Below are 12,621 nucleotides of genomic sequence, written 5' to 3' on the forward strand. Positions count from 1 at the left end.
AGTTCTATATTTAGGTTCTATAATTTGTAGTAGGGACATATTTGATGTGTTTAGGGCTAAAAATAAGCTTATACTCCAACAGCAGGGTCTCAAATCACTGTCATTTATAATTAATTTGGGAAAAATTGGAGCAGAGGCATTGGGGAAAGAAGTCTCTGTCAGTTAGATTTCATGGCAAAAGAGAGATAGGACCCAAGCAATTGAGTCCTATATCTAGATCCCAGGAGACTGAGTCCTAAATTGATTTGCCAGTTTTTTGTAAAATAGGACTCCTGTTGGAGGCTATTTTTTCTTTTAAACCCTATATTTCAATATAGGATCCAATTTAGGACTCCTATTGAAGATGCTCTAAATGAACTAATTGCTTATTATAGAGCCCTTCAACTTTAGGTCCTATGCGATCGCACCACTTGCGCCATTAAGGCCTCGGTGCGCCCGACAATGACACACTCAATCTAGATGGATGCAAGCTCAATTCAAGAATCAGCAACTTAATTGTTGATGGAAAGAGGTTCCATCCAACAAGGAACTTGATCTCGATAGGGTTGGCTAGGCCACAATCCGGCAACGAGAAAATTCAATTTGGACAGGGGGCAATTGAATCTAGCAATGAGAACTTCATTTGGGCAGAAAACAATTCAATCCGACGAGTGAGGATCTCGGTTTGGGTGCTACGGCTGCCATCCAGAGGGCAAGTTTAATTTATTTTGCTGTGCCTAGGGAACTGATCAGGCCGTGACTAGAACTCCAACGAAAATGAGAGGCAGGGCTTGCATGCCGGTGGAGAAGACGAAAATAATGTCATGATTTCGTGACAGCGTACTGGGCAATGGAATCGCGGTTCAAATATTTATTATGCATGTGTCGATTGGCACCATATTAGATTGTTTCGATTCGGACCTACAGGTGTGTTCTTTGATGTTGTGGAGTGTGGCTTCCTCACGCAAAATTATATGCCGATCTACTGAAAGAGCAAGAAGCAGCACTACAAATAGCACAGCACCAATGCGGTTGAACCCGAACCCAAACGGAGAATGCACGACACCTCCATGCGCCACGGGGAACTACGACACCCGTGTGGTAATCATGATGTGTCAAGATAGACAATGCATTAATTTCCATCAAGGGGAAGAAAAAAAGGATTGACCTTGAAAACAAAAAGGTATAATAATTAATTATTTATATATTATCTTAATATAATAGTATTAAAAAGAGCTTAGAAATTACCGTATTAATAAAAAAAGAATATACGTTGTTGGATGTTATAAAGATCTAACAATCTAAATTAACCCAAAAGGCCAATATCAAATACAACTACAATATATATACTTCCGCAGTCCAAAATAGATTGCAATTCTAGCTTTGTCGTAAATCAAACTTTCTTAAGTTTGACCAAAATTATAGAGAATAGGATCATCATTTGTAATATCTAATAGGTATACCATAAAAATATATATCATAACAAATCTAATAATGCTTATTTGGTATTATAAATGTTAATACTCTTCTCTATAAATTTGGTTAAACTTATAATAAGTCGATTTAGGACAAAACTAGAATTGTATTCTTTTCGGGAGAGAGGAAATATATAACAATATTAAAAGAAGATACCATGCTCACCAATAGAATCTAAAAATTACCACATTAATCATAAAAAGAATAATATATCCACTTTTAGATTCATGGAGATCTAATAGTCTAGAATAACCCAAAGCATCCACATCAAAGAAGACTACTATATATATATATATATAAATTCAGAATTTAAAAATTAGGAAATTATCATAAAAAATTAGCAGTTTACAATGACTCCATCTCAAATTAGATTAATAAATTATTAAATTCAGAATTAAAGGATAAGGAAAATTAGCAGATGATTTGTATACCGATTCGAATGCAAAATATCTATACTAGGAGTCTAAGGCAAATATAATTACCAACTAAATAATTTTTGGAATTTTATTTTGCGAAATACAGTACAAGCATAGACGTCCACAAACACATACGCATACTCATCTCTATAAATACACACATGCAACTATACCCTTACGAGCATCTCCAGAAGACTGAGCCAGTACTTCTCAAGATTGACAAAATCATTGCAAGCACCTCGCTGTCGATTAAGACATCTTTTACCACTAAATCTGAGCACCCATGCTGAGTTGAGGACTCAAACCCAAGTGGATAGATTTCATCATAAGGAACCTTGCTAGATGAGCTGCTCTAAGTTTACAAATAATTTTAAAATTATAAATAATTATAAAAATAGTATTTTGATGGTTTGATTAACAAAAAGATAAATTTAAAATAATATAATATAAAACTTAGTAATAATAGCATGAACAAGTGTTTCTATGGAAGTAGAAATGGCCCTCCTCCTAGAATGCCAATGAAAACATTTAAAATCTAAGTATAATATAACTACATGAAAGAAGATAATATGATAATAAAAAATAATATTACTTTCAACGAATACAAGCAGCCATATTTTTATGTATTCTCTAATCTTATGAACACATATTCCACAATACATTATATGATTGTAAGAAAAGACAATACCTCAATTTAGGTCAAGTAGACAAAACAACAAAAATAAAACAACAAAAACAAAAACAAATCCATATGAATAAATTTATTATTTGATAAACATACAAATATTAGTATACAAAACTAGCTACCCGTGATCGTCTTGAAGAAGTACCAGTAGCTGCTGGAGCATTGCTTGGTTTGTGACGTGCCGCCCCTCGGACTCCTCTACTGTGGCCTGGATCCGTAGCAGGACGCAGTGCAGCCGCACTAGGTTCTCGCCGGCATCCTTCTGACGCCGGTTGCACTTGTCGACAACGAAGGATACTGATCTGCTGACAATATCGCCTAGAACTGCAGAGACGAAGGTTTCCATTGGGAACTTCCGCAAGGGAGGATCAAATAATGTTTGATCTCAGTTCTTGATCCAGATCATTGTTGGTCGCTGTTTATATGAGCTGAGGCAGCCAGACAGGCTGCTTAATGCTGCAAGTCTGCAAGACTAGCAGCAAGGCTGTTGACGAATTACAGTTTCTTTTTTTTTTTGAGATGACGCACTGCACCTGCCCGGCTGCTATCTAGAGCAAAAGTTTCCTCCGAGATGGCACTGTTCTGTATTGATTGCCCAGTGCTTGTTCCTTCCCGTTGCTTACTTGAAGATTCTGACGAGGGACCAGCGAATGCAACGTCAGAGGATTGTTTCTCCTGATCTCCCTTTTAAAGTGTGAACAGATGCTTAATCATGGGGAACGATACAATTGTTTGGCACTAAAAAGTTCGTATTCCAAAATGAAGCATGGTGTACAAGTGCGGATTAGAATGGGAAATATTTTTTTCCTAGTTGAAAAATTGCGCTCGAGTCTGTCTGAAGCCTTGAACCAGTTGGTTGTGGATGTGAATGTATGCTAAGAGCTAAGATCATCCAAGCTCAAGTCCTTATTGAGACGAATTTAGATGCACCAGATTGTTCCTTCTAGGTTGGTCCATTTCTGAAAAGAGAAAAGTCTATTTTACTTCCATCACCAATCCACTTTATCTGTTTAACCTCTGAATAAAATTTAGGATTAATTCACTTTCCAAGACTATTTCAATTGGCCCAATCTACTCCTACTGAGATTTCTATTTTTTATTTCTTCGCGTATAAGTGAAATTTTAACTTCAAATTTTACAAGATGACTTATAATATGATGCCCTATGCTAGAAAATACATTATGAATTTTGTATGATTATTTTTTGTGTAGAATTTTATCTCTATGATCAACTTTGTATTAAATCTTCCTAACCTATGAAGATAACTATGAAAAAAATAATTTATTTTTTTAACATAAGGCGTCATGTTCTCTATCCATTCATAAAATTTGAACTTAAAATACAAATTGTACATGAAGAAACAAAAAAAATATCAATAGGGATAGATTGCACCGACTGAAATTGTTAGTGGGAGTAAATTGAGCTTAAATTTTACTTAAAAGGTTAAGTGGACATAATAAATTGGTGAGCGTGGGTGCATTTGAGATACCAGCAGCAGGGTGTGACTGCTGCGCGTGCGCCGGCCCATATGCTGATCCGATTTAACGCGTTGTGCGACTGAGCGTAGCAGCCATCTGCCTACACATCTGTTGTGGTGTCGTTGTCTTTGAAGGTTGGGACGGGGCCATGGGCTTCCTCAAAATTGACTAGACTACGGCAAGCACGTACTACCAACAATAGACTAATCAATGCTCAATGCAAAATGGTGATAACGTCATGCAATGTAACCAAAAGTCCAAAGGAAAATGGGAATTATTCTGGAAGGCTGCTGGTAAGGTTTGACATGCGTGCAGTCTGCAAACAGGTTATATGTACTAACTAGAAAGGAGTGGCAGAGCTTGCATTTTACAGAAACAACAACAAAGCCTGTTATAAGGGCAGAGCTTGCGGTTTAGCTGATAGAAAATATGAAAAAGAGACCACTGTAAGAAACGGGTAGATTTGATCACTCTTGGTATATTTGCATGTCAGCATTCACATTTAACATTTGATCTCAACAATGAAAACAGCCAATGAATTGAACAGCGAGGAAATGTTCATATTTCCAGATAAGAACGAGGTCGTTTCTTCTTGGTCGTCATGTCTCGTGGCACCTCAATCTCACATGTCATAGAGTAGCTGTGATACGGGGGTATGCGCGATTTCAACACCAGGGCTTCCAGCTTCCCACGAGCTTTTGCACTTGTTTGGACTTCGTGCAACGCTATCTTTGGAACATCATTCAGGGTGGAATGTGTTTGACAATAAAGAACTTTAACCCTCATGGACATGTTGGACAGACTCCAAACATATGCGGTCTGTTTTTTCTGAATAAGAGCCAGTGGATGTTCACCAAAGATGCGGATATTTCTATCTATATTGTTTCTCTGACATTCAAGGATCTTGTTCCAAAACCGACGCTGCATGTTAGCTCTCAGAAAGCCACATATTACATGTGCGCCCACGAAGCATCGCTCTAGCCCTGCTGCAATTTCCATAGCTATTGATGCTAGCTCCGGGTGGTCAGCAGGATTAGTGCTTCCAAAAGCCATCACCTTGAAGAAGTACCAGTAAGCTTCCCGAGACAAAAAATCTAATTTAATAGCTACTGTAGTACCAAGTTTTATGATATTCTCTGATCTGCTTGTCACAATAATTTTACTTCCTGGTGGCATGTGGTTTCTTGAAGAGTAAAAGTTTCTGCATTGCCTTTCATCTATAACCAAATCATCAGCAAGCTCCGTGATAATAAGTGATCTTCCATGTGAACCGTGAGTTCGCTTCTTGACCGCACCACTGCCTTCTGGAGCAGTAGAATCTCCACTGCATAGAATAATTGTGGAAAAGTGATTGCGCACCCTCTCATCATAACAGAGATGCTCAGCAAGGGTGCTTTTCCCAACTCTTGCGGGACCAGTTATTGGAAGCACTTGCAAACTTTCTGCGCCGGGAGGCTCTGGCTGCAACAAGAAGCTGATGATCTTCTCCATCTCAGCCTGGCGGCCAAACATGCAGTTCTCCAAAAACAAGTACTTGCTGTAAGGCTCACGGTTGATGGGAGGATAAAATTTCAAGAAAACAATGAACTCGGTCATATCAACGATGATGCTTTGCAGGCTTTCTAGCATCTTCTGAACCTCCTTTACCCCATCAACTTGAAATGAGACATTCATCCCTCTTGTACTGAAGCACAAGCGCTTGGCTCGACAGTATATGGACAAGGGGTGATCACTAACCTGATCATTGTCCCTGTGTTGCTGAAGCACCTGATACGTGAAAGTATCAAGCAGGTAGCAGCCTTTATACATCATTTCTCTCAGCATCTGAAGCTGCCGAAGCATCGCTTTGTTTGTGATGTGCCGTCCCTCGGCCTCTTCCATGGTGGCCTGGATGCGCAGCAGGACACGGTGCAACTGCAGCAGGTAGTCCCCCACGCCCTTCTGCTGCCTGTAACATCTATCGAAGACGAAAGATATTAATCGACTGAGGAGATCGCCAAGAACTGCAGAAACAAATGTTTCCATTCTGAAACTTTGTGATGGGAACCTGGAAGAATATTGATCTGGTTTGAGTTCTCGTTTAGTCCATCATTTCCTGGTCTATATAAGCGAGGTTAGCAGACAGCTTACTTACAAAGCCATTCACAAGAAGTTCCTTTCCTTGTTGACGCAAATGTTTCTATGATGGCACTGTCCATTATTAATAGCCCAGGGGCAGTTGCTTCCCGCTGTTGCAAATTGAATAGACAATTAGACCAAGGACCAATGAACAGTGAGAGGATTGTGTTATCCAATGTAATCTCTATATCAGCAGCAGTTGGAAGTCAGATAATGAGGAATGCTATATGCATTTTTGACCTTGTACATGTTCAGACAATGAAAAAAGGAAATACGTTATTAATACTCAGATGCATCAAGTTGTTAAGCCATGTTAACTTTGGATGGCTTCTCCTTCTTTCTATTCATTATTTCTTCAGTTAAGTATGGCCAAATGTTTGACTATCTTCCTCGTTGACTGGAAACTAGGGTGGAAAATTAGGACATTTCAAGGCACTTGATATAAGGTTCCTTCTAAGCTTGAAGCACCAGCCACAAGTATACAAATCACCCTTTCTTATCCTTGAAGTGATGACGCACCTGTCTAAGTGAGTCACATTTGAGAGATTCCAAGGAGAGACTACAAGATTTAGGTGCAAAGTATACTCACGTTTATTGAACAATTCAAACTTTTTCTTCTTTGTATTTTTATTGATGACAGAAATGATTTTCTCGCATTCTTTAGACATGAAGCCACTCTGCCCTTGTTTCATGGATCATCCAAAGGCCGTTTTGGCAGGTTCTTCACACCCTTTATTGGCAGGCTGGTGCCAATAAATTCTTGATCAGAAAGATGCCCCTGGTGTGCCCCTTTTCGGCTGAGTAGGGCGGAGATTGGACGATGGAAGATAAGAGGTGATTAATTCATTGTCTAGAATTTGTCATAATCGAAGGAATTTGTTAGAAAATTACAGTACCCAATGGACGATAAGTCACTTGTCTTGTCCAACACTGGATCAGGAACTGTGTGATGCTATCTTCCTATCTCAGTGGAGCCTGCTTAGGTTTTCTAATCAGATTGAACTGTTGAGTAAAAAATAGAAGAAGTCAACGATAGCCGTGCTGCCCGTGGAAGGCTGGCAGCGAAGGCGGTGCCCCGCTGTGGAAGAGGAACGCGGGGTCACCGACCAGCCACTCCGGCGACACGTAAGGCGGACATCAGGTGGGGAGCCGCGGGCCGGTGCCGCAAACGAGATCTGCTCGAAGCCCCGTGACAGCGGCGCCGGCCTCGCGGGCGTGCTCCAGCGCGCGGCCCACGGGACCGAGCGGGAGGAGGAGGAGGAGGAGCTCAGGTCGCGGGAGCATATGCCGCCGCGACCTCCAAGCGGTCGCGAGCACCCGCGCCTCCCGACCTCCAATGCCGACGAAGCTCGCGGGCATCGTGGTGTTGGTGTGTGGTGTGGGAGTGGGACGGAACTGGACGCGACGCGAGACCGGGAGGGGAGGGAGCGAAGAAAGAGGTGGGGTCAGTGGCTTGGGCCTCTGGGCCCGTGAAGTTACTTATTTGGGCTGATGGGCCGAAAACGTCCCATCTGGCTGTTCCGAAGCGCGGCGTAACCGAGGCCGCTGACATTTCGATTTGACCCCATGCCTGTTCCCGTCTACTCTCCGCACCGTTCGAGCTTAGCGGAGACCAGGAGGAACCGAGGAAGCAAGCAAAGCGCGGTTGGACTGGAACTCTGGAAGGGAGCCGCAGCCGCGCAGAACTGCCGGTGCAAGCAAAGCAGTGACGACTGACGAGAGCATGGTTTGCTCCATCCAGTCTGAGCCATGAGAGGACGCAAGCAAAGCTGTGACGGATCCAGCTGCGTTCGAGCGTTCAAGTCCAAGGGCCGCATCCTGCATTTCTCAAGCAAAGGAGAAATTGTTGGCGAGCACACCCATCTCTGTCACGCAGTAGGCAGTGTCGCGCGGTACTGTGACTACGTTGTCATCCAGATCCGTACTAGCGACGACACTTGTAAAGAAGCTATCATTGTTTCAAGACGGGCCCATCCTGAAGCTTAAGAGCGACGAGAGTGCGGCTCGCACCCCTGTCATCTGTACTAGTTTAATCCGCCTTCGCGATCCTGCTGCTCAACAACTTCTCAGAGAAGAGTCAATGAGAGAGTCGCAGAGGACAAATCAGCGTGCTACGCTACGCTACGCGGCCAAAACCGTTCTAAAATTCGATGCCAAAGCCATGTTCCGCTCGACTCCTTATTCTACTCCCAGCAAAGGATAAGCCATCATCAAGTTGGTACCTCCGAAGCCCAAGAACAGTCGGATGCCTAAGCATTTAGCTCGAGTGGCTCGCATGTGAACACCTGAACACGCGAAAGATTCCGTTGCAAGTTGCGACCCCCCTCGCAAGAATATCCAAGAGGCTAAAACCATGTGCTTCTTGAAGGAATACTGCTAGTGTACAGCTCTGTACTGCGAACGGATAAAAGCGGCCGCATCAAAGTCGTGCGAAAGGATATACCGGTTAAATTCGTGCAGAAAAAGAAAAAGAAAAGAAGAGGCGATGCGATGCGATAGATATCATCTGCAACGACTGCGGCATGCAAGTGACAGGACAAGGCAGTGCCTTTCACAGTCGATACCTGAACGGGCCGGAGAGAGATGGCGGTGTCCATTCGAATTCGATTGTTCTGATAGCTTGAGCGCGTCCCCGTCCTCGAAGTCGTGGCCTTTGTTGTGCAAGACAAAGGCGAAATATGCAATCAAACACAGCTGATCCGGCAGCAAGGTTTCCGGTACAGGCAATGTTCCCCTTCCTAACCGTGAAAGAGGCCTGGCAAGCCCTCCGGATGATGATTTGAGCATCGCTGCAATCCTGCAATGGTGGACAAGTTCACAAGTTTTCTTTAAAAAAATCTGTAGAAATCCTCCAAATTCAGAAGCTATCCTTTTTCAGTCTGTTTCTTTGGAGATGATAGCCAAGGCAAACAGTTTTGTCTTGCAAAAAGTAGCATTGCTCATCTGCTTCGAAAATTACAGAGTGAACTCTCAACACATCTGTCCGGACTCCAATGCTCCAAAGAGGAGCAAGACCGGAGCCAGAGCTTGCAGCTAACACAGGACACACAGACAACGAAAAAACAAGAGTATAGTAGCAGTAGCAAGACGAGGTCTTTTCCAGCTCGCTGGACGCTGGGCTCAAATGATGTAGTCGGACCACTGCTGTATGAAGGAGGTGTGGTCCATGGACTCCCCCGGCATGACGTCCTCGCCCTTCTTTCCGCCGATCAGCCTCGCGGGGTTCCCCACCGCGGTGCTCCTGGGCGGCACGTCGATGAGCACCACCGACCCCGCGCCGACCTTGGCCCCGGCCCCGATCCTCACGTTGCCGAGGATGGTGGCGCCGGCGCCGATGAGCACGCCTTCCCCGATCTTGGGGTGCCGGTCGCCCACCGCCTTGCCGGTCCCGCCCAGCGTCACGTGGTGGAGGATGGAGACGTTGTCGCCCACCACGGCGGTCTCGCCGATGACGACGCCCGTCGCGTGGTCCAGCAGGATGCCCTTCCCGATGGCGGCGGCCGGGTGGATGTCGACGGCGAACACCTCGGCAACGCGGGACTGGAGCGCCAGCGCCAGCGCGCGGCGGCTCTGCGCCCAGAGCACGTGCGCGACGCGGTGCGCCTGCACGGCGAGGAAGCCCTTGTAGTTGAGGAGGCAGTGCGCGAAGCCCGCGCAGGCGGGGTCCCGGGACCGCGCGGCGAGGAGGTCGGCGACGGCGGCGGCGCGGATGGATGGGTGCGCGGCGAGCGAGGCGACGAAGAGGTCGTACAGGAGCGTGGAGAGCAGCGTGGAGGAGCAGAGCTTGTTGGCGAGGTGGAAGGCGAGGGAGCGGTCGAGGGACGGGTGGGACAGCACGGTGGCGTAGAGGAACGAGGCCAGCGCCGGCTCGGCCTCCGCGTCGCGCCGCGCCTCGGCCTTGATCTGGGACCAGACCCAGGACTCGTCGCCGACGGACTCGGGCGGAGGGTACGACGGCACCAAGCCCGCGTCCAGCGCCGCCGGCGGGCTGCTGCGGCGCGCCCGCTGGGGCTGGGCCGGATCGGCGCGGAGCGGCTGGCCGACCGTCATCGCCGTCGGCGGGATGGTGCCTGTGCGGCCGGTGGCGTGCGCGGGAGGTGTGGCTCGGGGGGTGCTGCCGAGGAGTAGCCCGTGGTCGGGGCGAGAGGCTGCTATATAGGGTAGGAGCGGTCCACGGGGTGCCACGTGGACCTGCCAATCTGGTGGGGCACGCCGCAGGCCGACGAGCACGAGCCCGAGTTGCCGAGAGCAAGCGGAGCGCACAGGCCGCCGGGGCCCGGCTTGTCAACTTGAGCGCCTCCCACATCCCGCCTCCGCCTGGTCTGGTAGTTGGTTCGCTGGCTCTCTTGTGCGCCGCCGTGCGCGCGAAAGAACACGACGAGATCGATCACCAATTCAACATATCAAACAGGAACGAAGCGGGGTGGAGTTTGGTTAGCTGTTTGGGCACCACCACCGGCACCAGTGCGTCTCTACCCGGAGCCGCAACCGGTTGTCCAACCGTCCAAGTACAATGCATTGCTAGAAACCTAGCAATGGCCATACTTGTTATTGAGCTGTAATTGGTCATGCCTGATGATCCCGAGGCTGCATCGGCGACAGCGCCCACCTTGCTCCAAAATTCTTATTCGGATAGCCTGCTCTTTTCGCAAGGCAAAATCGATTTTCTTGTCCTTGGGCCGAAAGCAGTGCTGGGTCCTGTCCTGCCTCCTGGCTCGGGCCGGGCGGGGGACTGGATGATTCCAGCCCAGCATCCCAACAAGGGATGCATGTAGGGGCCGGAGGCTAGAGTAGCCCCTGCGTCGCCTGGATACTAGGCACCAGAAGTACTCCTGGCTGGGTAGTGATACGCCATATCATACTGGCCTACACTAATAATATTGCATTTTTCAGAAATGATTTCTGCAGTCACCGAGTCAGTACGTATGGTGTACTAGTGAACGGCACAAAGAGCTGGCTGAGGTTTACTCAATTTCAATCCATTGGCCTTGTTCTTCATGAACCAATCAAGTAATGTACATGACACGATCTGCAAGAACAAATACAGGGTGCGCTGGGTGCAGCTAGCGCTCATCGTAGCACGGCCTCATTGTCCGATTGCTCTTCTGCATGCAATCTGAACTTTGAAGCGATGGGATCAGGGCGCCACGTTCGCACTCGCAGTGGGAACTGCCTCGAATAAAATCCTCAATGGATCATCAGTTTCCGGGGACGAAGTTGGTGGCGTACGCCCAGGCATTGTTGCTAACGGGGTCGGCGATGTGGTCGGCCAGGTTCTCCAGGGGCCCCTTGCCGGTGACGATGGCCTGGACGAAGAACCCGAACATGGAGAACATGGCGAGGCGGCCGTTCTTGATCTCCTTCACCTTCAGCTCCGCGAACTTCTCCGGGTCGTCGGCGAGTCCCAGCGGGTCGAAGCTCCCTCCAGGGTACAACGGGTCCACCACCTCGCCGAGCGGCCCGCCGGCAACCCTGTACCCCTCCACGGCTCCCATCAACACAACCTGAATTCGAGCGATGGCCAGTGTTCATTCACATTGCAAGATCAGAACAAGGAATTTTGCCTTGGCTGGATTGGGGATCGATGGATTGGGATGCCGTACCTGGCATGCCCAGATGGCGAGGATGCTCTGTGCGTGCACGAGGCTGGGGTTGCCCAGGTAGTCCAGGCCGCCTTCGCTGAAGATCTGGGCGCCGGCCTTGAACCAGACGGCCTCGCCGAACTTGACGCCGTTGCGGGCGAGGAGCTCGGGGAAGACGCAGCCGAGCGCGCCGAGCATGGCCCACCGGCAGTGGATCACCTCAAGCTCCCTGTTCTTGGCGAACGTCTCGGGGTCAGCCGAGAGCCCCGCAGTGTCCCAGCCGTAGTCCCCCGGGAACTCGCCGGTGAGGTAGGACGGCGGCTCGCCGGACAGCGGGCCGAGGTAGAGGACGCGGTCCGGGCCGTACCACGGGCTGCCGGACGCCGCGGCGGGCTTGGCCTTGGCGGCCGTCTTGCGCATCGTGACGCGGCCCTCGCCGAACACGCTGGAGGGGGCGATCTTCGCCGCCTTGCCGGCGAGAGCAGGAGAGGAGAGCGACATGGTGGAAGCGGCCATTGATGAGCACCGAGGATGGGTTTCCTGCTACTTCGGCTTAGAGCTCGCGAGCTGTTCTGTTGCTGGCTGCGGTGAGGAAGTAGGCAGCCGGACTGGAGTTTAAATAATGGCGGGAAACGCTGGTAGCCACACGCTAGGCCCGTTGCATGGATGGGCATATATCTCTTGCGATCTCTGATTGGATAGCTTGCTTGTCCAGGGTGCCACCTATGCGTGTGCTTCGCCTACGTGTAAAGTGAGCTCTGAACCAGAACGATAAAATTATTATTAAATTTGAGGCTTAGGAAATGGGCACAACCAATCAGGAGATGACGGCTGGACATTTTTGATATGGTTGGATAGAGTGGCAACAAAAAATTTGGTTGCTAAAT

The 12,621-nt window shown here is 47.9% G+C and overlaps 3 protein-coding genes across 4 annotated transcripts; all 3 read right to left on the bottom strand.

The window, feature by feature from the left end:
* Window positions 1-4,496: 4,496 nt before the first annotated feature.
* On the bottom strand, window positions 4,497-7,485 carry LOC112891478 (disease resistance protein RGA2-like). 2 transcript variants are annotated; one of them, XM_025958359.1, is made up of 3 exons: window positions 6,742-7,485; window positions 6,169-6,262; window positions 4,497-5,991 (listed from the first exon to the last, which is right to left on the bottom strand). In XM_025958359.1, exons 2-3 carry the CDS (start codon window positions 6,174-6,176, stop codon window positions 4,593-4,595), a joined length of 1,407 nt encoding a protein of 468 aa, XP_025814144.1. In that variant the 5' UTR covers window positions 6,177-6,262; window positions 6,742-7,485; the 3' UTR covers window positions 4,497-4,592. The 2 variants fall into 2 exon arrangements, with proteins under 2 accessions (XP_025814144.1, XP_025814143.1); XM_025958358.1 differs by having other exon boundaries at window positions 4,497-6,262.
* Window positions 7,486-9,071: 1,586 nt separating this feature from the next.
* On the bottom strand, window positions 9,072-10,284 carry LOC112891479 (probable serine acetyltransferase 1). Its single transcript, XM_025958360.1, has one exon. It carries the CDS (start codon window positions 10,200-10,202, stop codon window positions 9,273-9,275), a length of 930 nt encoding a protein of 309 aa, XP_025814145.1. The 5' UTR covers window positions 10,203-10,284; the 3' UTR covers window positions 9,072-9,272.
* An 805-nt stretch (window positions 10,285-11,089) lies between these two features.
* Window positions 11,090-12,335, bottom strand: LOC112895989 (chlorophyll a-b binding protein of LHCII type 1-like). Its single transcript, XM_025964023.1, has 2 exons — window positions 11,756-12,335; window positions 11,090-11,656 (listed from the first exon to the last, which is right to left on the bottom strand). The coding sequence occupies exons 1-2, from the start codon at window positions 12,248-12,250 to the stop codon at window positions 11,351-11,353; spliced, it is 801 nt and encodes a 266-aa protein (XP_025819808.1). The 5' UTR covers window positions 12,251-12,335; the 3' UTR covers window positions 11,090-11,350.
* Between the last annotated feature and the right edge of the window lie 286 nt (window positions 12,336-12,621).

The sequence above is a fragment of the Panicum hallii genome, chromosome 5, assembly GCF_002211085.1.
Source record: "Panicum hallii strain FIL2 chromosome 5, PHallii_v3.1, whole genome shotgun sequence".
NCBI classification, from domain to species: domain Eukaryota; kingdom Viridiplantae; phylum Streptophyta; class Magnoliopsida; order Poales; family Poaceae; genus Panicum; species Panicum hallii.

Excerpts from the sequence above, each read along its gene's own strand:
- LOC112891478 (XM_025958358.1), bottom strand. The coding sequence starts at position 6,059 with ATGGAAACATTTGTTTCTGCAGTTCTTGGCGATCTCCTCAGTCGATTA.
- LOC112895989 (XM_025964023.1), bottom strand. The coding sequence starts at position 12,250 with ATGGCCGCTTCCACCATGTCGCTCTCCTCTCCTGCTCTCGCCGGCAAG. Across the intron at positions 11,657-11,755 it reads TCGCCATCTGGGCATGCCAG|GTTGTGTTGATGGGAGCCGT; the intron begins GTACGGCATCCC and ends GCTCGAATTCAG.
- LOC112891479 (XM_025958360.1), bottom strand. The coding sequence starts at position 10,202 with ATGACGGTCGGCCAGCCGCTCCGCGCCGATCCGGCCCAGCCCCAGCGG.